General features: G+C 42.1%; 1 protein-coding gene across 2 annotated transcripts; it reads right to left on the bottom strand.

Moving 5' to 3' along the window:
* Nucleotides 1–1,928: 1,928 nt before the first annotated feature.
* LOC142391586 (NLR family CARD domain-containing protein 3-like) lies at nucleotides 1,929–25,165 on the bottom strand. 2 transcript variants are annotated; one of them, XM_075477436.1, is made up of 11 exons: nucleotides 24,620–25,165; nucleotides 17,534–17,644; nucleotides 17,312–17,449; nucleotides 16,672–16,785; nucleotides 15,458–15,536; nucleotides 15,088–15,295; nucleotides 13,055–14,864; nucleotides 11,524–11,697; nucleotides 9,533–9,694; nucleotides 5,308–5,354; nucleotides 1,929–4,111 (listed from the first exon to the last, which is right to left on the bottom strand). In XM_075477436.1, exons 2-11 carry the CDS (start codon nucleotides 17,599–17,601, stop codon nucleotides 3,585–3,587), a joined length of 3,327 nt encoding a protein of 1,108 aa, XP_075333551.1. In that variant the 5' UTR covers nucleotides 17,602–17,644; nucleotides 24,620–25,165; the 3' UTR covers nucleotides 1,929–3,584. The 2 variants fall into 2 exon arrangements, with proteins under 2 accessions (XP_075333551.1, XP_075333552.1); XM_075477437.1 differs by lacking the exon at nucleotides 16,672–16,785.
* Nucleotides 25,166–26,996: the final 1,831 nt, after the last annotated feature.

Genomic DNA, 26,996 nt, shown 5'->3' with positions numbered 1-26,996 from the left:
ATCCGTGATTAACTATCAATATCAGGGAGACTCCCGGACCTTCCGGGAGACTTGGGATGTCTGTGAATAGTAGGAAATAATAACAGCTGTAATAATGATCATTGAGATTATGATGGCTTTGAGGCAATACAAATCGTTAAATAACCATAATAAATCAAATTTACATTTGTGGTAGATATAGAAATAAACATAGTAACATAAAGTTACTTTAGTTAGTTTAGTTCTCAGACTTGGTTCTGGAGGTCTTTACCTGTATATAAAAGCAGTGCACTTCAACAGACCCGACGCTCTGACGTACAGTACAGACCAAAACTTTGGACACACCTTCTCATTCAATGAGTTTCCTTTCTTTTCATGACTATTGACATCGTAGATTCACACGGAAGGGATCAAAACTATGAATTAACACATGTGGAAATATGTACTTAACAAAAATTTTTAAAACAACTGAAAATACGCCTTATATTCTAGTTTCTTCAAAGTAACAACCTTTTGCTGTGATTATTGCTTTGCACACACTCTGCATTCTCTTGATGAGCTTCAAGAGGTAGTCACCTGAAACGGTTTTCCCTTTACAGGTGTGCCCTGTCAGGTTTAATAAGTGGGATTTCTTGACTTATAAATGGGGTTGGGACCATCAGTTGTGTTGTGCAGAAGTCAGGTGGATACACAGCTGATAGTCCTACTGAATTGACTGTTAGAATTTGTATTATGGCAAGAAAAAAGCAGCTAAGTAAAGAAAAACGAGTGGCCATCATTACTTTAGGAAATGAAAGTCAGTCAGTCCGAAAAATTGGGAAAACTTTGAAAGTGTCCCCAAGTGCAGTCGCAAAAACCATCAAGCGCTACAAAGAAACTGGCTCACATGAGGACCGTCCCAGGAAAGGAAGACCAAGAGTCACCTCTGCTTCGGAGGATAAGTTCATCCGAGTCACCAGCCTCAGAAATCGCAGGTTAACAGCAGCTCAGATTAGAGACCATGTCAATGCCACACAGAGTTCTAGCAGCAGACACATTTCTAGAACAACTGTTAAGAGGAGACTGTGTGAATCAGGCCTTCATGGTAGAATAGCTGCTAGGAAACCACTGCAAAGGACAGGCAACAAGCAGAAGAGACTTGTTTGGGCTAAAGAACACAAGGAATGGACATTAGACCAGTGGAAATCTGTGCTTTGGTCTGATGAGTAACAAATTTGAGATCTTTGGTTCCAACCACCGTGTCTTTGTGCGACGCAGAAAAGGTGAACGGATAGACTCTACATGCCTGGTTCCCACCGTGAAGCATGGAGGAGGAGGTGTGATGGTGTGGGGGTGCTTTGCTGGTGACACTGTTGGGGATTTATTCAAAATTGAAGGCATACTGAACCAGCATGGCTACCACAGCATATTGCAGCGGCAGCGGCTATTCCATCCGGTTTGCGTTTTGTTGGACCATCATTTATTTTCCAACAGGACAATGACCCCAGACACACCTCCAGGCTGTGTAAGGGCTATTTGACCAAGAAGGAAAGTGATGGGGTGCTGCGTCAGATGACCTGGCCTCCACAGTCACCGTACCTGAACCCAATCGAGATGGTTTGGGGTGAGCTGGACCGCAGAGTGAAGGCAAAAGGGCCAACAAGTGCTAAGCATCTCTGGGAACTTCTTCAAGACTGTTGGAAGACCATTTCAGGTCACTACCTCTTGAAGCTCATCAAGAGAATGCCAAGAGTGTGCGAAGCAGTAATCAAAGCAAAAGGTGGCTATTTTGAAGAACCTAGAATATAAGACATATTTTCAGTTGTTTCACACTTTTTTGTGAAGTGTATAATTCCACGTGTTAATTCATAGTTTTGATGCCTTCAGTGTGAATCTACAATCTTCATAGTCATGAAAATAAAGAAAACTCTTTGAATGAGAAGGTGTGTCCAAACTTTTGGTCTGTACTGTATATGCTTAAATAAGACGTCATATTTGTGTTGTGTAGAAAGTCAAATGGTTCCTTTTTGTCCCTTTGTTCCTTCTCCTGTGATCCGTTCTTTGTATGATCCAGAAACAGTCTGATGTCCTGTTCACATTTTTCATCATGTCAAAACACAGACGCTCCTCTTGGGCTTGAGAAGCCTGTTTAACATTTATTCTGTTTTATTCTGAAAAGACAGAGGCCATTTAATACAACCTGGGAGTCTCTGAAAGGCTTACTTGGTGGAAATAAAACAAAAAAGATGTGAGACTGAACACAGTATGAAACGGAACTGTTTAACAGTGACTTTGTGGACATGCACAGCAATAATCTAACTATTGGCCTTATTTCATATAAGTTCATTCACATAGCACATTTAAAAGTTGGTCAAACTACTTCACAGTCAATAAAAGTTTACAGCCAACAACAAGGTAATAACAATAAATAACAACAATAAATACAGAAGATGAAAACATTAAAAACAAATTCTAAATTTGGATGTCATACTCCACTCGAGCTGAAAGCCAAGAAGAAGAAGTGAGACTTAAATATCTCTACAGTCTGAGCAGAGCGTATATGTAAAGGTTAAACTGTTCCACAGGTTTGGAGCAGCCACTGAAAAAGCCCCTCTGAGTTTTAACCTGGATGTTGGAATATCCATCTTATCTGTTAGGGGAGGAGCAGACTGGATCCAGAAGCGAACAAGAGACAGTTAGGTTAGGTGTCAGAAAATTAATTTTATTTATTGAGGGGAGAGTTGGGATGCCAGGAAGTGAGGAAAGGATCCAGGATACGGGTCGGCAGGGAAGGAGGCTCCGTGTCCGGGTGTGTGATTCGTGGGGAGTTGGTCTCGTGTCATGGGGATTTCCATGCGGGGGCTTGTGTGGTGAGGCTCGAAGGTGGGCTGCTGGCTGGTACGGTGGAAGGCTGGGCGGAACTCTGATAGCTGGCTGTGCGCTAGAGCAGGTTTTACGCTGAGAAAGACAATCATCTGGCACTGGAGCACAGGGGAGAGCAGGCTTTGGTTTTTAGTTAATCCCGTTTCTCTTCCTCACCCCAAGTTGTCCTCAGTTCCCCTGTTTGGTCCTCAGTTCCACACTCACCTGTTGTCAATCGGCCACAGCTGCTGCAGCTGGCCCTTGTCTCATCGGTCCTCTCTGTATTTAAGCTCCATTATTTTGCTCTGTGTTGGTCAGAATTTCGCTGTAGCTACCTCTGCTTGCTTGGCCGTTTCCTGTCTTGTAGCTATCCTGTGATTTATTTGGTCTTTTGTTGTTTATTAGCTTAGGTTATGATTTTCCAGCTTGGCTGCACCTTTTGTTTCTTAAATAAAGTCACCAATTTCTGCATTTGGACCCTCTATTTTCCACCAAGCTGTGACAACAAGATGCTGTGAAAACTCCACTAGTACATAATGATAATGAAATCACATAATGTCTAGGATCTGTATACTCCACAAGCTTAATACAATAATTCCTTCCTCAGAATATGACCTTATTCAGGTTAAGGTAATTAGAAAATGCTGTTTACATGGAAATGTCTTTTTAGGATAAAGCCTTTATCAGATTATTAAAAGAATACTGCTGCTGTAAACAGCTGCTGAGAGTATTTCTCTGACAAGAGGAGACTCTTTGTACTAAACTCAGCCCAGACTCACTGAGGTACCAAATGACCTGAACCCAAAGGCGGGATGAAGAGGTTCTTCAGTGAATGTGGTGTTGAAGGTGTGGAGGTGGATCAGTGTGTCAGAGGCGACTTTGTGGAAGGACAGAGTGCCAGCAGGACGGTCCACATACACTGCTGCTCTGTTACAGACAGAGGAGGATATCGGCATGGCTGTTCCTCCCTTACTGTGCCAGGCAGAGTAACGACCAATATCGGCACAGTCCAGACTCCAGGACTGATCATTCCTTCCAAACACATTGTCATTTCCTCTCCTTCTGATTCCTCTGTAACTCACTGATATACGAACCTCTCCACTCCACTCAACCTCCCAGTAACAGCGACCAGTCAGAACATTTCTACACAGAAGCTGAGGAGAGAAGTCAAATCTCTCAGGAAGATCAGGATACATTTGGACCTCCTTCAAATGCGTCACCTTCCTGTTGTTCTCAGACAGTTTCAGGTTCTTGTTCACTGTGTTTGTGTCGATTGTGAGTTGACAGGAATCTGATGGAGAGAACAAACACAATACAGCTGCAGTTGTTGACATTGCATTAATTTCAGAAAATAATAATAATTCAACATGATTAAAAGAAAATGCCATGAAATTCTTTTTGAACTTCTATATAAAATACATATCCGTGTTGTTAAAGTTTCCATAAATAAAAAAAAAGTCTTGACAGAAAACTCTAGCGATTCTACTCAATTATTTTCAATTAATAGTTCCAAAACATATGAAATACTTGAACGTCCAGCAACTCTACTTTGCTTGACGATTCAGGAGGTGCCTTTATCTGATGAGGCCTCTTGCCACAGCAGCTTCCAGTAAAATAAGTAGAATGATTACGTGCAAAAAAAGTTTGCCTTCTAAAAGCTGAGAAAGTCTGTATCTTCATGCAAATTAAAACACACAACTGTCTGAGTGGCTCAAGCCCTTCATCGGTTATCAATTAAACAGTCCAGCTGTGTGGATAGGCAAACAATTTGTTGGTTAAATAAGGCTCAAAAACCAACTACTGCTGTAACGGCAAAACAGCGGCTTCACAAACGTTTAAAAACCATGTAATATTAAGTTATTAATAAAGTACAGATTATAGAATAGAAAAAATAAATCCAATGTTACACAGTCGTAGCAACTATTTATACAGGTATATGTGTTAGGTGTCTCATGTGAGAGTCTGATGTTCAGATATACAGAAACAGTCTCCAAAACTAAAGCTGCATTTGAAAAGTGGTAAATGTCATGAAAAGGCTCTTTTTGTCGCTCTTCCTGTCGCCCTCGACTGGTATGACAGGCTTCTTGTAACAAAGTGCCGAAAGATACTGTTTAAAAGTGGCTCTTTGCTAAGTTGTCTGTTATGTGTAGACACAACACTGGTTCATCCCTTGAGTTGGGAGCCAAGTGGCTTTTTGAAGAAAAGAAAATTAGTGAAAAAGCAGCCAATGTCCAAAAAAAACCTTTGAAAGACCTTCAGAAAGCCTGGAGAACTGTTGATGACGACCACTTTAAAAGATTACAGGAAAGTCTGGCTGCTTGGAAGGAAACAGAAAGAAATGAGGGCTGATCAAGTCCATTGCACAATGCTGCATCATTTGTTTATTTATGGACACTGATGAATACTAATCAAAGTGTGATGTGACAGTTTGAAGGTGACTGAGTGTGTGCTGCTTTGTTGCCTGAATCAACTGAAAAGCACACTTACACTTCCTCAATCCCGGTGTCAACCATTGTTGTCCAGCAGGCTCCGACCTGAAAGGAGGAGATGGGTCAGAAGAAGATTCAGTTTAGTCCAACATCCACTCTGTTAATGAATCAGACCGCTAACATGATGTATAATCAAGCAGCTTTTCAGCATCTATCAGCTCTGCTGTCGAGACAAGATGAGCTGAAGCAACTTCATCTGTTCAAAGATCTCTATTCAAAGCCAGACAGTGACAAAGCTGATATTCAAAGCAACACAACGAACAGTGGAGCACGCTAATGTTTTTCTACTTCCAAACACAGCTACTGTCTCTTCTGTGCTGCTGATTATCACATAGCTTTCACTCATGTATGTGTTACCACTTTTTTTTTCAGGTAAACACAAGAAACTTGTGCTAAAGAAAAAAATGATCACAGAGGAAGGCTGTGCTTCTCTGGCTGAAGCTGTGACCTCTAACCCCCTTCAGACTTGGTAATGAAAATATAGAGGGTGCCAGAGGTGGAGGCATGACAAGACACACTAGATTCAGCAGACAAACTCATCTAAACCGTCCTACAATCACAAAAATGCCAGCAAAAACAAAGCCATACAACTCACTCAAAGCCAACTCACCCTAAACTGACCCCACTGACTGGACTTTACTGCCTCATCTGACACTTCCTTCACTACTTTCCTCACACTGTCCACTCACACCCAGCTCCCTCAACAATGAGACAACAGACTTTGCAACAAAGCCTCTACATCCTACTTCCACTGGACATATTCTAACCTTCCATCCTCGCTGCTCTGCTTCTGCCCTAAACTCCACATGCCTAAGCTTTTTCCTTTTATATGCTTCTGCTACTAATTCCTCCCAAGCAACAGTCAGCTCTATGAAATAGGCTCTCATTCTTCTCCTAGACCACAAGACTATATCAGGCCTTTAGTAGAGGCTATCTCCTGGGGAACAACAAGCTTATTTCCTAAATCTACCTGCATCTCCCAATCACAAGCATCCTCCAAGCTGCCGTGCCTCCTTATTGTCTTATTAACTTTCTCCCCCTCTTGAACAAACTGAATTGCAACTCTCTTCACCTTGGACCCTCCTAAGTTGACCTGCCTTTGTTTATCTTCAATACCTGCAGCTAAACTTCTTAATACTTGGTCATGTCGCCATGTATACCGGCCTTGTGACAGACTAACCTTACAACCTGACAAAATATGCCTTAGAGTTGCAGTACCTGAACATAACAAACATAACGGGTCTCCATTTACCCAGAGTTTTAGGTTCTGGGGAGTTGGCAATACATCATATGTTGCCCCTATCAAAAATCTAATACTCCTTTCGTCCATACTCCACCGTTCTTTCCAACTAAGCTTTTTCTTCTCTACACCTTCCCAATTCAACCACCATCCTTGCTTAACCTGAGCAACTGCCTTTGCACCCCTTAACATTTCCATCTGTCTACGAACCTGCTCAACAACTAGCTTTCTCTTCTCCTTGGGACCTGCTCTACTCCACACTGGTTTGCCTAGGCCAAGCACCAAGCCTTCCCAGCCTATTTGCACATTACCAGCTCTGCCCTAACTTTAGTACATTTAAACTCCTCTACTAGACTAGATACTGGGAGCTGGAGTATGCCTTTCCCATACAGTGCCACAGTACTCAAGCATCTGGGAACACCTAGCCACTTCCTAATGTAAAAACTAACTAATCTTTCCATTCTTTCTGCAACAGATAATGGAATCTCATACACAGACAGTGGCCACATCAACCTAGGAAACAATCCAAACTGCAGACACCACAGCTTCAATTTTCCTGGAAGCTCTGATTTAGCTATTCTGTCCAGTCCCTCAGCAACATCTTTCCGAAACTGCACTGCCTGCTCTCCATCATTCATGTCTGCCTGGTATCACCTGCCTAAACTCTTTACTGCCTTTTCCCAAATTATTGGAATGTTTTCTGCATCTATTATAAACTTTCTATCACTCAATTTCCCTCTACTTATTGAGATACTTCTAGACTTAGTAGGTTTGATTTTCATACCAGCCCACTTTAGATTTTTATTAAGTCTCTCAAGTATTCTCTTAATACATGGCACTGTTGTAGTCACCAACGTCATATCATCCATGTAGGCCCTAATTGGTGTAAGGTGCATGCCATCCTGACGTCTCTCTCCACCTACAACCCACTTCGAAGCTCTAATAATTATCTCCATCGCCATTGTAAATGCTAATTAAGAGATCGTACATCCTGCCATAATGCCTATTTCTAACCTCTGTGCCTAAGTACAGCAGGTTTCACAACAGGTTGGCAGTCTAATATCCTGAAAATATGCTCTTACTAAGTTAACAACTATTACGGGAACTCTAAAATACTCAAACGCTTTTGAAATAAGGCTATGTGGCACTGAACCAAATGCATTTGCGAGATCAAGAAATATAACATGCAAGTCTTTTTTCTCAATATTGGCTGTCTGAATCTCATGCCAAATCATGCTAGTGTGCTCTAAACACCCTGCGAAACCTGGTAGTCCTGCCTTCTGCACAGTAGTATCTATCAAGCTATTCTAAATAACTAGCTAATTTCTGTGCAACTAAACTAAAGAAAATCTTCCCCTCTACATTTAGGAGAGAGATCATCCGGAACTGACTCAGGTCCGAGGACTCTTTCTCCTTTGGAATAAGAACGCCTCCTGCCCTACGCCATGCTCTAGGAATAAACTGTTTCTCCCAAACTATTCTAAATAGCCTCCACAAAAACCTTAGGACCTCAGGTGCACTTTTATAAACCCGGTAGGGGACTCCATTTGGCCCTGGGGCCGACGAAGCCTTTGCACGCCTGACTACCTCCTCGACCTCTTTCCACCTAGGTGGTCTAACATCCATCTTATGAGCTATCTCTCCTAATGGTGGCATGTCAGGTGGAAGGCCTACTACTCTATGCTGCTCAAGATCTGAATGTATTTCTTAGATATTCTTCCACCTCTGACTGTTGCCTTAAGCTGCCCTCCCTTTCCCTGGTTAAACAATCCTTTAACAAACTTGAACGGGTCCCTGTAAAATGCAGTCCTTACATATTCTTTCTTCTTTCTCTTTTTCCTAAGATATTCAGCCCTTCTGAGTATTGCTACCCTGCTTCTCAATTCTTCCTGCAAAACATTAATTCGCTCTCTCTCTTCTTCTGTAGCTCTTTTCCACTGCTTTCTTAAATTTCTTCTTTCCTTAACCAATTTCTCCATCTCTTTTTGCCGTCTAGACTTAACTAAATGTACTCTGTCAACTCTATTTCTATCTTGAGTAAAATATATCTCCCATCTTCTCTAGCCTATCGCTCGCATTTCCTCCTAACCTACCTAATATTATCGACAAATCTTTGTTGACTGCCTCCCATTCTTTATTGCTATTTGCCCTAGGCCACTTAACTCTAGCTTTCTGCTCCAAATTTCTCTCTATAACTGGCCTGTTCACCTCAGTATCAGCTGCATCCCTCCTTAGAACCTCCTCCTACCCCTACGTAGCTGTGTTATTGATATCCTTCGAACTGTGGTTTTCTACCTGCCGCTGTACTTCATCCGACTTACTCGATTGACTTCTTAAAAAGTACTGATCGATACGGCCACACTGCCCTTCTTTTACCACACATCTCCTTCTTCCCTGATGCATTTTAAGGCCTCTAACTGATGTTACTTTCTGCCAGCCACAAGGACAAACCTGGAGCATATTTCCCTCTAGCCTACCACTTTTATTTTGTCCAGCTACGCTCTCTTTAATCTGAGAACTATTCTGGCCAGTTCAAGCTCTAGAGAATAGGTTCGTGCCCCTATCCTTCACTGAGTCACGTCTCCACCTCATAGTCATGTTCGTTCTAGTGTCAGTTACCGTGTAGACTGCCTAGGGATGGGAATTGATAAGATTTTATCGATATCAATGCCATTATCGATTCTGCTTATCAATCCGATTCTTTAACGATTCCCTTATCGATTCCTGTGGGTTTTCTCTGTGTGGAAAAAGTAGGCCTTACAGTTTTTCAGTGTCAACAAAACACATTTTATTAAGTTATTATGAGTCTCTGAACACTGAAAAAGATAGATAAACTATTTGTGTAGAGACAATGTGCTAAAAAAATGAAAGTGTATCTGTTAGAACAAATATAAAACTGTTCTCTGTCTTGTTTTGTTTGGTTTCAGCTCTTCCTCCTCTATCAGACATTGTGTGTGGCTGCAGCAGGCCTCTCCATACCAACCTGAGTTTGTGTGGATCCTTCAGTGCAGCCCTCAGCAGCTTCACTCCTGAGTCTCCTGGATGGTTGTAGCTCAGGTCCAGCTCTCTCAGATGGGAGGGGTTGGAGGTCACAGCTTCAGCCAGAGAAGCACAGCCTTCCTCTGTGATGAGACAGCCTGACAGGCTGCAGACACACACACATGCAGGTTTTAAATAATCTGTAATGTACCCCCCCCCAAACCGACTAATTGGTATTACCCAACCCGCTTTCTCTGCCGAAAGTTTGTTTAGGCTACTATTATGCGCAGCCGCTGGTGAGTGGTGCCAGAGGGTGCCAGGGATCACTGTGTAGAACCAATGTCACTGAACTGTATCTTAAGTTGCTGTTTGCTCCAATACAGTCACACGTTTTTGGGGTTTGTTGTGCTAAGAGGTGGATTAACGAGAGTTAAATTGATGGAAAAGGGCTGTGACGGCTGCTCAGAAAGTTCACAAAGCTAGCGCAAAAATCTTGAATGTTGTCTTGCACATACCAAGACGTTCACCTCATGTGCTCCTTATATGTGACCCTGCAAGGCGAAACCAGGCGCTTTGCTAAAATTTACAAAACTAAGTTATTGTGCTCACATGAACGGCCATAAACTAAGCTTTCCAACGATATGTATATTGAGGCTATTGCTATCGCTAAGATAACTGCATCCAAAGTTGGCATGGTTCTCCTGTCAGGATAATGCTAGAAGAGGAGAAAATCACCTTTTTAAGCGGCGTTGACAACTGGAATGACTGCTAATGTGTTGAATCTTCACCGGGCTTAACAGTCAAAACATATGTTTTTCCGTGAAATTTGTTCAACCCGCCCAGTTTTCCAGTCATTTCAGTAATATATTGTGGTCAACTGTATCAAATGCAGCACTGAGATCTAGTAAAACTAAGACTGACATTTTTCCACCATGTGTATTCAGACATATGTTATTAAACACTTTGGTCAGAGCAGTCTCAGTGCTGTGGTGCTGTTTAAAACCTGACTGGAAGGTGTCATAGCAGTTATTTTGTTTTAAAAAGTAATAGAAAAAAACGCTTTTTCAATGATCTTACTTAAAAATGGGAGATTTGAGATGTGATAGTAAGTGGGCAATATGTGAAATCAGTTCAGAATAAAGGTGCAAGCTGCACTCCAGTGTGTCACCCTGTATTGTGTGATGTATCGAAAGTTTGTGCATAATACATTTGCTGCATGTAGGTGCCAATACAGTGATGAAATTGATTAATCTTAAAGTTCTTGTCAGCTGCCACTGTTAGCTAGTGCTTAAACACTGAATTTAACTACTGTGTCGTTATGGCATAAATAGTCAAGTGAACAGCTGCATTTACGTTAAGTAGCCTAAATCAGTAAAAGTATCACAATGTATTTCTAACACAGGAATGGCAAATTAGCAAGCAAGAAAATGATTAAATAAACACATAAATAAATAAATAAATATGCCGCGAGTTTAACCCCCCCAATGGTAGACCCAAAGTTACGCCCTTGCACACACAACAACAGAAACTCTGAGAGAACTGCCCTGAAACTGAAGCTAATCCTGGTCAAATGTTGACCACTAAATAAAAGTGGGTCACGTCAGCCAATGCCATCATGAGGACAACAGGAAACAGGTGTCATTACAATTTGTCCCAAAGTTGTTGAAATATTTAAGTTAATTTATTAACATTAAGTTATAAGATTAAGTTATGGCCATTAACAACCTAAAAGCCGCTGCCAGAGATGTTCACAACATCTAAATATGTTTCAGACCAAAAGAGAACAATACAAGAGCATAATTTATTTTAAAATAAATCAAACAGAAAGACTAATATCAGACAATTATCAAAATGTCTCAAGGAAAGAAACAACCTGATATGATTCAATATAATTTCACCAATCAAAACAGACACAATCCTTCAAAGGTCAGCTGTTCATTCATGTAAACTATCATTTCCAATGATTATCAGTTTAAAAGGTCAATAAATCCTGACCTTAGACTTTCCAGTTCACAGCGTGGACTCCGCAGTCCACCACACAGCTGCCTCACTCCTGAATCCTGCAGGTTGTTGTTACTCAGGTCCAGTTCTGTCAGGCTGGAGGACTGGGAGCTGAGAACTGAGGACAGAGCTTCACAGCTTCTCTCTGAGAGGTTACAGTCACTCAGGCTAAGGATACACATAAAGAGAAAAAAAGCTCAGTCATTAATGGCTTACAAAAAGTAAAAAAAGATAAATCAACAATCTATCCATCCATTTTTATCTGCTTATCCAGGTCTGGGTCGCAGGGGCAACATCCTCAGTAGAGTTCATGTATGAAGGCATTGTGGAGTTTCTATTATGTTTGTGTAAGATGTTATGAAATTAATACCCAGCTGCTTCCCTGTATTAATGAATTACTATTTTATAAAAAGTTCTTTCTAAATAAGAAACTAATCACAATAAAACTGTGATAAAATGAAAAGTGAATTTAATCTAATACCTTTTAAAAAAGTAAGCATCCAATTTAAAAAGAAATAAATTTGTTTGTAACACACCCTCCGAACCTTAACGTGGTGGAGGGGTTGAGTATCCCCATGATCCTGAGAGTTGTGTTGTCTGGGGCGTTAGCCCCAGTGGGGGGTCTCCCATGGCAAATTGGTCTCAGGGGAGGGGTCAGATTAAGAGCGATTTAAAGACCCCAATGGAACGGCACCAGTCAAGGACAGTCAACTCGCCCAGAGACAAAGGAAACCATATGTCACGGACACTGGGGTAAAGCGAGGAGCAGAGCTGTCAACTGATCACCCCCTGGTGGTGAGTTGGATCCGTTGGTAGGAAGACTGCCGGACAGACCTTGTAAGCCCAAACCTTTCGTGCTTGGTTGTTGGGGTCACCTGAAGCAGCTGACAGATACTGAGTGGCTAAAAGAGCTGCAGCATTGGTTTGGGAGGAATTTGTTGAGGCCATGGAGAAAGACTTTTGGTGTCCCTGTACAAACAAAGCAAGAGCTGTGTCCGCATTCTTGGCACTAGGTCAAACTAGTTTACAGTGCGTGTTGGACTGCGTCAGGGCTTCCCCTTTTCACAGATCCTGTTTGTGATTTTCATGGACAGAATCTGGAGGTGTAGTCGTGGAGAGGAGAGCATCTGGTTTTCAGAACATAAGGGTTACATCTCTGCTTTTTGCAGATGATGTGGTTCTGTTGGCTTCTTCAGGCCGTGACCTTCAGCTACACTGGAGCGGTTCACAGCTGAGTGTGAAGCAGCCAAGATGAGAGTCAGCTCCTTTACACTGAAAGGAATCCATTCGGGTGATTCGGGCATCTGGTTAGGATGCCTACTGGTGCCCTCCCTTTGAAGGTTACAGGGATTAGATTTTGCCTGTCTGGCCTGGTAACACTTTGAGATCCACCAGGAGGAGATGGAGCACGTTGCTGGGGAGAGGGATGTCAGGGTTTCTCTCCTGAACCTCTTGCCTCTGCGACCCGACGTCGGAAAAGCAGAATATAATGAATGGATGGATTATTTGTATTGTTTATACTTACAGGGCTTTGTTGGAGGCTTTGACCACTGGCAGCAGCCTCAGAAGAGCCTCCTCTGAAGCAGAGTATTTCCTCAGGTCAAACACATCCAGATGTTTTCCTGATGACAGTAAGATGAAGACCAGAGCTGACCACTGAGCAGGAGACAGTTTATCTCTGGAGAGACTTCCTGAACTCAGGGCCTGTTGGATCTCCTCCACCAGAGAACGATCATTCAGTTCATTCAGACAGTGGAACAGATTGATGCTTCTCTCTGCAGACAGATTCTCACTGATCTTCTTCTTGATGTAATCCACTGTTTCCTGATTGGTCTGTGAGCTACTTCCTGTCTGTGTCAGCAGGCCTCGTAGGAGCTTCTGATTGGTCTGCAGTGAAAGACCCAGGAGGAAGCGGAGGAACAGGTCCAGGTGTCCATTTGGACTCTCTAAGGCCCTGTACACAGCACTCTGATGGAGATATTTTAGATTAGGTGTGTTAAATATTTTTGACCACACAGAGGTTGTTTGTTGTTCTTCATCTTCTCCCATCAGATTGAGTCCAGAGTTGATGAAGGTCAGATGCACATGAAGAGCAGCCAGAAACTCTTGAACACTCAGATGGATGAAGCAGAACACCTTCTCCTGGTACAGCCCTCTCTCCTCTCTAAAGATCTGTGTGAACACTCCTGAGTACACTGAGGCTGCTGAGATATCGATGCCACACTCTGTCAGGTCTGATTCATAGAAGATCAGGTTTCCTTTCTGCAGCTGCTCAAAAGCCAGTTTTCCCAGAGACTCAATCATCTTCCTGCTCTCTGGACTCCAGTGTGGATCTGTCTCAGCTCCTCCATCATACTTAAGCTTCTTCACTTTGGCCTGAACCACCAGGAAGTGGATGTACATCTCAGTCAGGGTGCTGGGCAGCTCTCCTCCCTCTCTGGTTTCCAACACATCCTCCAGAACTGTAGCAGTGATCCAGCAGAAGACCGGGATGTGGCACATGATGTGGAGGCTTCGGGAAGTCTGGATGTGGGAGATGATCCTGCTGGCCTGCTTCTTATCTCTGAATCTCTTCCTGAAGTACTCCTCCTTCTGTGGGTCAGTGAACCCTCTGACCTCTGTCACCATGCCAACACAGCCAGCAGGGATCTGATTGGCTGCTGCGGGTCGTGTGGTTATCCAGAGGCGAGCAGAGGGAAGCAGCTCCCCCCTGATGAGGTTTGTCAGCAGCACATCCACTGAGGTGGGCTCTGTAGCATCAGTCAGGGGCTCCTTGCTGTGGAAGTCCAGAGGAAGTCGACACTCATCCAGACCATCAAAGATGAACACAACCTGGAACTGTTCAAAGCTGCAGATTCCTGCTGCTTTGGTCTCAGTAAAGAAGTGATGAACAAGTTCCACCAAGCTGAACTTTCTCTCTTTCAGCACATTCAGCTCTCTGAAAGTGAATGGAAACATGAACTGGATGTCCTGGTTGGCTTTGCCTTCAGCCCAGTCCAGAGTGAACTTCTGTGTTAAGACTGTTTTCCCAATGCCAGCCACTCCCTTTGTCATCACTGTTCTGATTGGTTCATCTCTTCCAGGTGAGAGTTTAAAAATGTCTTCTTGTCTGATGGTTGTTTCTGGTCTATTTGGTTTCCTGGATGCTGCTTCAATCTGTCTGACCTCATGTTCATCATTGACCTCTCCGGTCCCTCCCTCTGTGATGTAGAGCTCTGTGTAGATCTGATTCAGAAGGGTTGGCTTTCCTGCTTTAGGAATCCCCTCAAACACACACTGGAACTTCTTCTTCAGAGCACATTTAAGTTTAAGTTGAGAAACTGAAGGAATAAGTTCTAAACGACCACAACAAACAAGACAAAAATGAGTTAGTGATAAATCAATTTCCCCAAATAAGTAATATTTGAACATCTGTTGTTCTGTGTGCTGAGACATCAGTAAACAGACATTTCAACCCTGTAAAGAGTGAGTATCTGAACATCTGCTGTTCTGTGTGCTGAGACATCAGTAAATGTGTCATTTATCCAGCAGGTTAAACCTTTAGAGAAATCCTCTTACTGCTCTGCAGACGGTCAGCCAGCTCCTGCTGCTTCATTCTCCTCAGGAAGTGAACTGTGATCTTCACTAACGCCTCTCTGCTGCTCCAACGCTCTTCATCCTCACCCTCCCTCTGACTCTCTAAGCATTCTGGGTAATCTGGACTCAGAACCTTCTGGATCTTCTTCAGCTCCTCCTTCACAAAAGTGAGCATGTTGTCCTCCAGCAGCTGGAACAGAAAACTATATGAATGAGCCAATCAGACTGAAACCATGGAGCCAAACATCAGATCCATGTTGGACTCACTGACAACCCACTGGTCTACAGAGTGCAGCATGGAGATGGCTGTGAGCAGAACAGATGGGAAAGTAGTTGTTGTACATGTACAGACCATAAATATGGAGTCCAGCTGTGTTTGATGCTGCTGGGCAGACGGACCACTGGGACCCTCTGAACTCTGCTGGTCCACTCTGTGGAGGAATCATGAAGAATGAGCTCACATTCTGTCTGTCCACACAGAGACAAACACAAGGTAAAGCTCATCTACATGTGAATAGTTAATATGCCTTCCTGGAGAGGAATACGTTCAATTTTACTGAGCCCACTGAGAGTTTGTATGTAAGTTCTTATAACACTGAGAGAAGCAATATCTTCTTCACAGTTTTCTGAAATTCTTTTTTAAGTTGTTCTTAAACAATTCTGAAGAAAACTCTACGTCAGCCTCATGAATATGTTCTTAGAACGGAAAATTGTTTGCATCTTTGCTCTTGGTGCAGTGCAGCAGAACTGAACTCAGAGATTCGTAAGATCACGAACTCTCCTCTGAACATCCCCCCACTGAAGTGGTACCAGCAAAGCAGGCACGGGAACAGAAGAGGGGGAAGAGAGGGAGACTGAAGGCTAAAGCTGGATTTTTTTTTGACGCGTCGCTCATGGCGTGTGACGTCAAAATGACGTTTCTGGCCTGGTGCGTGCCATGAAAAGATGGCGCGGCGCGGTGTCGTGCACCAGTCGAAATTTGTAGCTTGGCGTGCGCGGAGAACGACAAACTGGATGGACCAACTCGAAAACAGGCTCACGGCAGACGGCTGTGTCATGTAAAATACTTTGTGCAATTATTTGTAAATAAATGATGTCGTTAGGAATTTGCTGTTGTGTCATTCACTGGTATTCACTGGAAGCGGCGTTGAGTATTATCTATGCCTGTGGCTTGTTCGATTGTGGAGCGAGTGCGTGTGTGCATGCGTTCATCTGATTAAATAAAACCTCCTGGTGAGTCTGAAAGTTGGTCAGTGGAGTTATTAACCAGGAGGTTAATCCTTAATAACTCCTTGATTTTCTAATAAAAGAAATCGTGATAAAACGCTACTGTAGCAGAACATTTTAATTCTTAAAAGATATGTATCAATGAGCCATGTATCACCAGCTGATCGCGCGGCTGATGGACTCTTACCTAAGAACAAAGGTAAGACAAATCCTGGATGAGAAAACATTGGTGAATGCCAAAGTCTTCTTAAAAAGTGTGTCAGCAGAACTGTTGGTGAAAGAGGCCCAATGTATTCACCAGCAAAATCTATAATGTTCAAACATTTAGGTGCAGCTCACCTATTTGAAGCAGAAGGTTGGTCAGTTTGAAATGAAATACCAAGACCTTTTGAATCATTGCTCTTTAGGGACAAACAGCTGGGTCCAGGTTCAGCTTCAAGTCTCTGATGGATCCTGAAAGAACAGTATTTCTCTTATTAAAGCTCACACACACAAATTCACCCTGACATTTGATCACATTAAAAAACAAGAAATACAACTTGCTCCCATATTTTAAATTATTTCACCACAAACAAGACGTTATCTTTGGAGGCCTTCAGTCACTGATGAAACTATCAACAATGACGTCTCAGACTCAGCACAGGGAGGTGTATTGTCATGGTGTGATCCAGGGCCTAATCAGTCTCATCTCTTTCCCTCCCCCTTCTCTGTGGGCTCAATTGCAGAGGCTTAAAAAAAAACTGTGTGTACACTATGAGGTGGGTAGACACCTTGTTTCCTGCATGTAAACAGCTGCCCGTGATCGGTTAAAGAGGTCTGCTCTCTTGTTGATATATTCTACAAAAGCTTTTCAGAAATCATTTAAAAAGTTTGATTTCTATGTGAATTTTTATTCGACACCTGCAGTTGCAGCATTAAAAAACAACTCAAACTGACTCAGTTATAGTTCACATATTTACAACATTTACATACATCTCACCTATTTGCAGCAGAAGGTTGGTCAGTTTGAAATGAAATACCAAGACCTTTTGACTCATTGCTCTTTAAGGACAAACAGCTGGGTCCAGGTTCAGACTCATTTTCAGGTTCAGATTCTGGTTCTGGTTCTGGTTGGTTCCTGTGAATAAAGGTGGTTTGGTGATGTGAGTGCTGAGCTCTGACATGGAGAAGAGTCATGGACAGTTAGAGATGGTCCTCTCACCTCTGAGCTTTGCTCTGGCTCTCATGTTCCCCACACAGAGAGGTTTCAGTGTCCTCACACTGATCCATGCTGCTGAATTCACATCAACTCACACACACTTTCTACCTTCACCTGCAGAGGAAACACAAATGATCAATTTTAGAAGCACGGCAGCTTCTTCTACCTGCTGGTATACATCCATCTATCAGTCCACTCGATGAAGCAGAGTGAAGAGCAGCCCAGCACATACAGGAACCGTTTCACAGTTTAAACTATTGGAGGAAATTACTGATCTTTTTGTGTTCACTCCACAGGAACTGTGGCCAGTCGTAGTTTCTAGAGTTCGTAAAAGTACAACTAGACTTTTAAAATGCACACAAAAATAATCTTACAAAATCAAAGCCCTTAAATCCAGACTAACGGATCCAGATGATAATGCAGATAGGGACTGAATCACTTCTGTATGTATACACTTAGCAGGACTCAGTGGTTCTAGGCACTCTAGCACATATATTTTATAACAACAGTAAAGTGTAAGTGTATATTAATCCAGCTGAATTACCAATAAAGATGCTCTCATTCACATATTTTTCTGTTTCTTTTGTCAGAAACTGAGACTGAAAATTAGCCGATTAAGACTACGTGTCAACTCACTTAAAGCATTTCCAGACTGTCGCTCTGCCCTAATAAAATCCTGATTTTATAACCACAGCCTCATCTGACAAAATCAACATTAAAGTAATTTAAAGACAAAGTTTGTGCAGTGAATTCAGCTGTACTTACTTCAGTCAATAACTGGATTACCCTTCCAAGCATGTATACTGGGACAAAGACAGTGGTCAAATTAAATTGCGTGTGTGTAATCAAACTGCATGGTGATAGGTCCAGTTGTATAGCACAGTGATTGGTTGAATGTACATATGCAACGTAGATAGCTGCCAAGGAAAAAAACTAAAAGAAACTTGTAAACACTGGTGAAATGTTCATGTTCAGGGAGCTCTCTGGAGCCCACAGCGCTCACAGAGCCCTTTGACCTGCTTGGTCTGAATGTCCCTGTGATACATGAACCAACATTATGCAACACAAACTGATTCACTTTGTTCTGTCATTCATTCAGGACTGTTGTTGGCAAACATGACATGGTAGATCTCAACTGGTGCGAGACATTTGAACAAAACAGGTAAAAGACTAAATATTTCTTTTTAACAGTTAAAAGTCAACCTGAAACAATATTTGTGTCAACAGCTAGTCGGCTGCAACTCATTTTCAATTGGTTTATGCATAAAAACTTCAAATAAATAGGTCTACGGTGTAGACCGTGCAGGCCGAAGTGCAGACCGAGCAGTCCCCTGCTTCCGAGCAGTAAACACCTTGAAACAGGCGCGGCTGTCTGCAGGTGGCAGCACGCAGTGATACGAAGGTAGAGAGAAAATAGCGCCAAGCGATTGTGAGGTCTGACTTTTTCCTGGAGAACGATTTTGTGATGCAAATGTATTACTCTTTTGAACGCATATTGTTTTGAGAAGCAAAACGCTTTATTTTCGGGACCCGAGCCAACTAGCCGGACTACCTTCATCAACACCAAAACTCAGCTGGAACTCTGCTCACAGGACGCAGCAGGGGGTAAGAAAATGTACATGCACGATATTGCTAGTATGGGATGTCATACAGCTTCATGTCAAAAGAGGCGAACTATCCCTTTAACATGTTGAAGTGCTATTCAAACAAAAATTGATGTAATTAAGAAACTGCTCCTAAGACAAGGTGTTGATGCTGATCAGTGACTGGACTGAGGACCTCAGCTCTGCTCTCACTGTTTCCTCTGCCGGGGAAGGTAGAAAGTCTCTGAAAGCTTCAACATAACCGATTCATGTTGAATTACAGGTCCAGCAGCCACTGCATGACTGGGAGAAAAGGTCCTGCTTGGTAAAAACACTCACACTGAGTCTGTAGCCAGCAATACATTTGAACTGGATGAAGTGACTTTAAAGGGGATAGAGAATCAAAATCATCTTTTTCACGTTTTTGGTGTTAGTTCTGAGTCTCCCCGCTGTGGGGAGTACACACGAAGTGCCAGCAAGTGTCAGAACCTCTGTTTCAAGTACTCCCCTTTTTTGAATATCCCCCAGAAAAAGTGCCAATCCGTTTTTGTGAAAAAGTGATGTCACTTTTTCAGCAATGGGTACTTTCATTGTGTAAAGTTTCATTTTGATAGGAGTAAAGGAAAAAAAATAGCCCCATTGGGGTGTATTTTGGGCATATTCGATTAGTGTATAGCTCATTTGCATATTACAATTTATTTTCAAAGAAACTTGTAATACAAAAAAATTTACTATTCATGGGTACTTTCATTGTGTAAAGTTTCATTTTGATAGGAGTAAGGGGAAAAAATAGCCCCATTGAGGTGTATTGTTGCCTGGCCGTATTACATCTCAGATTCATGAGAATATAACATATTTCCCCAACTAGGATTTCTTAGGACTTTTAGTATGTTGTTCTGGACACCTCATAGAAATGATATAAGCTGAAAAAACTTATTTTACAATTAGTCCGTCGTAAAATGCTACTTTGCCTGGACTATATGGGGCGAGCAGGTCGGATCACAGCTGACCCTTCTCTATTTGCACCACTCCCATCGGGCAGGAGGCTGCGGTCCATTCGGTCCATTGTTAGTGAACAGTGGCAATAAAACGAATTCTGATTCTGATTCTTATTCTGAACAAAATCAACCCCAGCAATCAGTACAGCCTGTAAGTATCACATTTTTTTTTTTTTTTAAATGTGTGTTGTGCCATATTCCTGTTGTAAGAATTGCACGTTAGCTCTGGCTTGTTCATCTAAAGGGAATGAGCTTTCTTTTCAGTCAGTGTATTACTCTATAGCTCTGTTTTCAGTGAGAACAACCGAATAGCGCCAACACCTACCTGCATTTCATAATGAGGTTGCCAGATAAGCTCTGAAACGACGCCAATAAGGGCAAACGACGCATTCTAAACCCAGCATAGTAACAGCTGTTTCAGAGAGCCTTTTAGGGAGGTTCTGAGCCATTACAGACCCAACCAATTTTTTTTGGGCTACATATCACATCACAGAACAAGGATTAATGCCCCATTCAACCATTCTCTATCACCTTTAAGTACAGCAGTAAAATTCACACTTCTGCTCTGAAATGGAGTACAAGTATAAATCAGTAAAACACAAAAATATCAAATCAAACCTGCAATATAGCTGCTAATATGTAAAAACATACATGAGTGGGGGATGGGGGTGTTTCGACACCCCCACTTTTACAGCAAGATGATTTCACCTTTTTGAATTTTCAATAACCAAATAAAGTTTTAACAAATCATAAAATGTGTTTTAAAGTCTCTGTACCCTCTTTAGAACAATTCCATCCAGATTTGAGAAGTGTAACTATTGTAGTTTCCATACAGGACCTAGATTAGGGCGATCAAAATGCCAAAAAATGCAGTAAAATGGCCCTGTTCTGCATTTGTACAAATCAGAAAAAGGTTTCACAAATCCCAAACAAGGTTTTAATGAATTTATAGCCTCTTTAGAATATTTCCATCCAGATTTGAGCAGTGTAACTAATGTAGTTTCCATACAGGATCTAGTTTAGGGCGATCAAAATGCAGTGAAATGACCCTTTATGCCCATCCATTTAATTCGCGACTCGGATGCCAACTTCAGCGTCGTGTCTATGGGCTTGATGTGGCGCTCATGTGCCACCCCTGGAACACCCCCACATTTAAAATCACTGCTCCACCCCTGACAACATAATAACATATAACAATAGAACAACGCTAATATTAGTTAAATGTTGCCCTGTTTACTTTCAGGACTTTAAAAGCCGATTAAAACAAATGATAGACCATAAAAAAAACCTCTTGTTGAAAATATTGATATAATCAGGCCCACGAACTAGAGGCCTGCGCGGGACAGAATTTACAGTCACGCGCCCGCAAAAAGATAGGATTTTTAGTCCCGCTCTCGCCCGCACCTGTCATATTTCGTCCCGCTCCCGCCCGCAATTCCCGCATGATTCAGACGTTCGCGTTACTTCTCACGGAAGTTCTTGTCATTGGCTTGAGGAAAGAATCATGATCTTTCTGCGCACACCACTATCCGATCCTTCACGTGGGGCACATAGTGCAGGAGCGCATTAGATGGCACAAGCAGCTGAGGCTTTCTCTCCAAGAGAGTCTGGCTGCAGAGAGTCTGGCTGCAGACCTGCACTGTCAGGACCCACAGACCTGCACTGTCAGGACCCTGTTGCAGACCGTCACCTGCACTGTGAGGACCGGAAGTGCACTGTGAGGACCGGAAGTTGATTCGAAGCCTTTCAAAATAAAAGCGTGTGTATCGGAAGCACGTATTTTTAAACTATTTTAAACGCTATATTTTTCAAGAGGTCCTCACAAATGAATTAATTAGTTAACAGTATTCCCGGTCTATTGTTTTTATTTGTATTGTAAACTTTTGTTTGGTCACTGCACACATTTTCTCTTAGGCTCATATTCATAAGCCAACATCTCACAAGATGCCATAGGCCTATACTGTACATTTTATTGTATACTATAGAGTAAGTCACTGCTATTTCATTATCATTTCATTTTGACTTTATCGCACTGCTCTTTATATATATATATGTATTTGTTTCAATTAGTTTTTCTGTTGTATTATTCTGTATTTTTATCCTTAACCACCATAAATTTCATGTTTGGTTCTATGTCTATGCCAATTATGTTCTTGTGCTGCTGGAACACCTTAGTACCACTAAATAGTACCCTAACTCTTGATATCTACAGTATAATCTTAGTCAAATTATTAAGGGATCAATGAGAAAACATAAAAAGCACACCAAGTCACAACATGATCAAATGTTCTGTAGTGTTTATTCAGTCAAACATTCACAATATGACAAAAAATCTTTGTTTTTGTCGACTACCTGTTCACAAAATATCAACATGTCGTTAATATTGTGAAATATCATTTTGAAAGGCTCCAGGATCGCTTCTCTTTCATCCTCGTCCAGTTCTTCGTTCCACAACCTCCCATACTGTAGAGCAGCCTCTGCCTGTTCCTCTTCCCCTTCCCCCATGCCCAGAACGTCAGGCAGGTCCACTCGGGCAGACAACAGTTGGCCTCAGCCCACTCTGCTGCATGTCTGCAATTTTGAAGAATGCGATCTTCAACCGAGTCCTATGGAAAAGACAGAAAGAAAGATGTCTGTCCTATAGCTGCCACACCAACAGTATCTGACCAATAGATACTGTGCAAAAGCTTACGCCTTCCACTGGTGTGTCCACATCAGCAAGTCTGGCTCTCTTGGAGACCTCTGCCTACTGCTCTTCTTCCTGAGTACTCAACTATTAATATGAATACATGCATTATACATACTTTATACTCTTACCTGAATTTGTAGTCCAGTTTTCTCTGTCCAGTTGCCAGGATTTAGTGACTGGGATAGGTTTCTAAAAGACAGAAAGTGAGGTGTCAGATGTTCTTCACTGCAACCTACATTCCCTTCATTTTCCTTTTACCCTTTTACAAACCAAACCACAACCTGCCAGAAGTTATTAGCGTTGGCTAATACTTATGAGTACAAACAAACAGACAAATACATTATGCTTACCTTTACATAAAATGCCACCTTTTGTATGTGCCTCTAAGTGGCTCTGCAGCTTGGACAATTTTGCTGGTTTAAATTGTAGGCACAGAGGGCAGCGAAACAGTTTGCAACATGACGTGCAGCGTTCGATTTTTGGCAAGTGCCGGCGGTTGTTATTGAAATATGCATCTGTAAGAGACAAATAATGTCGTAATAAGCAAAACTAAATTATATATATATATATATATATATATATATATATATATATATATATATATATATATATATATATATTTATGGCGCATTTAAGTCAGCACTATCGATACGATAACAACGCTAAAGACTAGCCAAAAGTAATTAAACCTGATTCTTTAAAATTAATATAACTTTACAGTATATAGTTATTGAAATATGCATCTGTAAGAGACAAATAATGTCGTAATAAGTCAAACAAAATTATACAAGTCAGAACTATCGATACGAAAAATGGCACATTTAAGTGAGCACTATCGATACGATAACAACGCTGAAGACTAGCCAAAAGTTTAAAAAAATCCCTGATTCTTTAAAATTAATATAACTTTAGATATAGTGTGCAACGTAACGTTCCAGTGAATAAAGACTGTTTCTGTTTCTTCGTATGAAAGAAAGAGTAGTTTTCACTCGACTTTTACTCACCTCGTCGTCTCCACAGTTCAAATGGGGAACGAAAAATACGTGCTCCTCGCTTGTCGCTTCGGGTCCTCACAGTGCAGGTGACGTCACAGTGCATGTCTGCAACTAAGGGTCCTGACAGTGCAGGTCGTGGGTCCTGACAGTGCAGGTCTGCAGCCAGATCCCTCTCGAGGCTTTACAGCAATAAGCCCAACATACCTACCAAAATCTACCGTGAATATTAAGAATAATACATCATATGTTATATGCCACTCCTCACATTTCCATTCTTGGAAGTAAAAGTATATATTTTTAGTTAATATGATTTTAAACACAGCGTGATGGAGCCCCGCCTCCTACTTTGAGTGGATTTGAGCATAAATATCTAAGCCTACAGCTCACGTTGCATTGATTTAAATGCAAACAAGTGGAATGAAAACAATATGTGTTATTAATTACCCTACCTTTTCTAAACCCAGAATGTTGAAAATGTAACATGTAATCCAATTATTATTTAAGTAGGTTAACCATGCCCTGTCCCTCGTTGTGCATTGCGCATCTCCTGAATAAAATGAGAGATGGATGCGCTTTTGAACTTCTTTTAGTTAGGCTTTATTTCTTCTCAGTTTCTCAGTTTCCTCTCACGTTTTTAGTTAGCGGGACTGCAGCTTATCACCGCTCCCGCCCGCTCCCGCACTGCGCACTCCCCCTCCCGCCCGCGCCCGCAATGATCTCCGTCTCCTCAACATGTTGATTCACTTAGTAAAAAGCGGCAGGTTTCTGCTGGAATAAGTTACCGAGAGCAGGTGTTAAAGAGCACAACAGATATGACTGCTTACCTTAACCTGACAGAACACCAGCTCGCTTTCGCGTACTTGGAAATCGAAAGAGAATCTCAGGACGTTGTGACTCAGAGAGGTGTAATTAGGGTTGCCAACCGTCCCTTGAGAAACGGAATCATCCCGTATTTAGAAACAAATGTAGCCTACGCGTCCCGTATTGAGCTGAACAGGGACGCACTTTGTCCCGTATTATCATGAGAATCAAAATTAGTCCATAAAATGTCAGTGGAATAAATTAATAACACTGCGCTTTATATGAAAATGTAAGGTAAACTTGCTTCCTGGCCCTCTCCTGCTCTGTGACCAATTATGAGCTGACAGCACATTCATAAAGGAGCACGACAATACGGAATCCCGCTCATCTCATTGGTCGACGTTGCCTAGCTGCGAAGAAGATAGCGGAAGACCACAAAGCAGCATGGGTGACCGTGACAGCGACGCAGACGCCAGCACTGCTGCGTTAAAGTTCTCGGACGGTACTCCTCCTCAGCATCCCATCTTCCACTGGGTTTGTGGAGAGGATTTTCTCTTTTATGAAGAACAAGTGGACGGATGTGCGGAACAAATGTTCCACTGAATTAATTAAAGGTGAGCTCATTGTGAGCCTCAATTTTGAAATGTCTTGCTCAGAGTTTTACTCCGTAGCACTCAAAGACAAACAGCTCCTTGCTGCAGCAAGAGCTCAGAGGAAGTACAGATGGAAGAAGTAGCATTGAGTTGCGCATGCAAAATTGCATTGAGTTGAGTTGTGCGCATTAAGTTCATAAGTTCTATTTTTTAAATATGTTTACAAGTCTGTTTGCACTTTTGTTATTGTCTATCTATTGTTTTATATTTATTTATACAGTTTTAAGTTTAAGACAGATTTCTGTTTAAGAAAGATATTTATTTTATTCAGTTTATTTTGTTATTTTGGAATAAAGTACATTTTTGGTTAAACATTTGTTTTCCATGTGTTTATATCACTCAAAAATATGCATTTAATTCAATTCGGGTTCTAGTCAAATAGTTAAAAAATCATTTCACTTACAATTTATTATTTTTATTTTTTTCAAGGAGTTGGCAACCCTGACTATGAATGATACCAGAACCATTTTGGGAAGTTCAGAAATATTTAAGTAGAAGTGTTAGGTGCACTAAAACGATTAATAATGAGCTACACCAGCAAACATACATCCATGATAAGATGATTAACACAAATCTACCTCAAAGTTTCACAAGAGGATTTTGCTTATTCTTTGCTCTTCGGCTCCCCCTGGTGTTGTGGGGGATTGATAGATAGGTAGAATAGATTAAAAGCAACTCCTCATTCAGTGCAAACATGCAGGCAAAAAAATAGATATATCAACATCAGTAGTGCAAAGATATGTACAGAGAAATATGCAGTGTGAGGTAATGCACTGTTGCACAGTACACAGATATTGCACAATAAATGGGTTCACAATATTTTCAGTGTTTATTGAACATTAAATAATTAAATATTGCACAGTACAGGGGTAGAAGAAGTCTGGGGGTTGAGGGGGTTAGGCTGAGAAATCAGTGCATGCGTGAGTTCAGAGTGGTTATGACTTTTGGGAAGAAGCTGTTCTTGAGTCTGTTGTTTTTTGTTCTGATGCACCTGTACCTCCCTGAGGGCAACAGGTCAAACAGATGAAAGCCAGGATGGGAGCTGGCCTTGGTGGGAAATTCAAAGTATTAAGCAGATACAAAGAATCCTGTGAGGGTTGGACTCCGTCAGGGCTGCCCTTTGTCACCGATTCTGTTCATAATTTTTATGGACAGAATTTCTAGGCGCAGCCAGGGCGTTGAGGGGGTCCGGTTTGGCGACCTCAGAATCGGGTCTCTGCTTTTTGCGGACGATTTGGTTCTGTTGGCGTCCTCAGGCCATGACCTTCAGCTCTCACTGGAGCGGCTAGCAGCCGAGTGTGAAGCGGCTGGGATGACCATCAGCACCTCCAAATCTGAGACCATGGTCTTCAGCCGGAAAAGGGTGGAATGCTCTCTTCGGGTCGGGAATGAGATCCTTCCCCAAGTGGAGGAGTTCAAGTATCTCGGGGTCTTGTTCACGAGTGAGGGACGAATGGAACAGGAGATTGACAGACGGATCGGTGCGGCGTCTGCAGTGATGCGGGCTCTGCACCGGCCCGTCGTGGTGAAGAAGGAGCTGAGCCAGGAGGCGAAGCTCTCGATTTACCGGTCAATCTATGTTCCTACCCTCACCTATGGTCACGAGCTGTGGGTAGTGACCGAAAGAACGAGATCGCGAATACAAGCGGCCGAAATGAGTTTCCTCCGCAGGGTGTCTGGGCTCTCCCTTAGAGATAGGGTGAGAAGCTCGGTCATCCGGGAGGGGCTCGGAGTAGAACCGCTGCTC

Source organism: Odontesthes bonariensis, chromosome 11, assembly GCF_027942865.1.
Source record: "Odontesthes bonariensis isolate fOdoBon6 chromosome 11, fOdoBon6.hap1, whole genome shotgun sequence".
In the NCBI taxonomy this organism is placed as follows: domain Eukaryota; kingdom Metazoa; phylum Chordata; class Actinopteri; order Atheriniformes; family Atherinopsidae; genus Odontesthes; species Odontesthes bonariensis.
Note: the sequence above shows the minus strand (reverse complement) of the source record. Positions and strands in the feature narration are given on the sequence as shown.

What these genes read in the sequence shown, in the direction of transcription:
- LOC142391586 (XM_075477436.1), bottom strand. Translation starts at nt 17,601, where the DNA reads ATGGATCAGTGTGAGGACACTGAAACCTCTCTGTGTGGGGAACATGAG. An exon ending in AGCTGGACTCCATATTTATG is followed by an intron (nt 15,296 to 15,457) that starts GTCTGTACATGT and finishes TTTCTGTTCCAG; the next exon opens with CTGCTGGAGGACAACATGCT. An exon ending in AAAGCCTCCAACAAAGCCCT is followed by an intron (nt 11,698 to 13,054) that starts GTAAGTATAAAC and finishes GTGTATCCTTAG; the next exon opens with CCTGAGTGACTGTAACCTCT.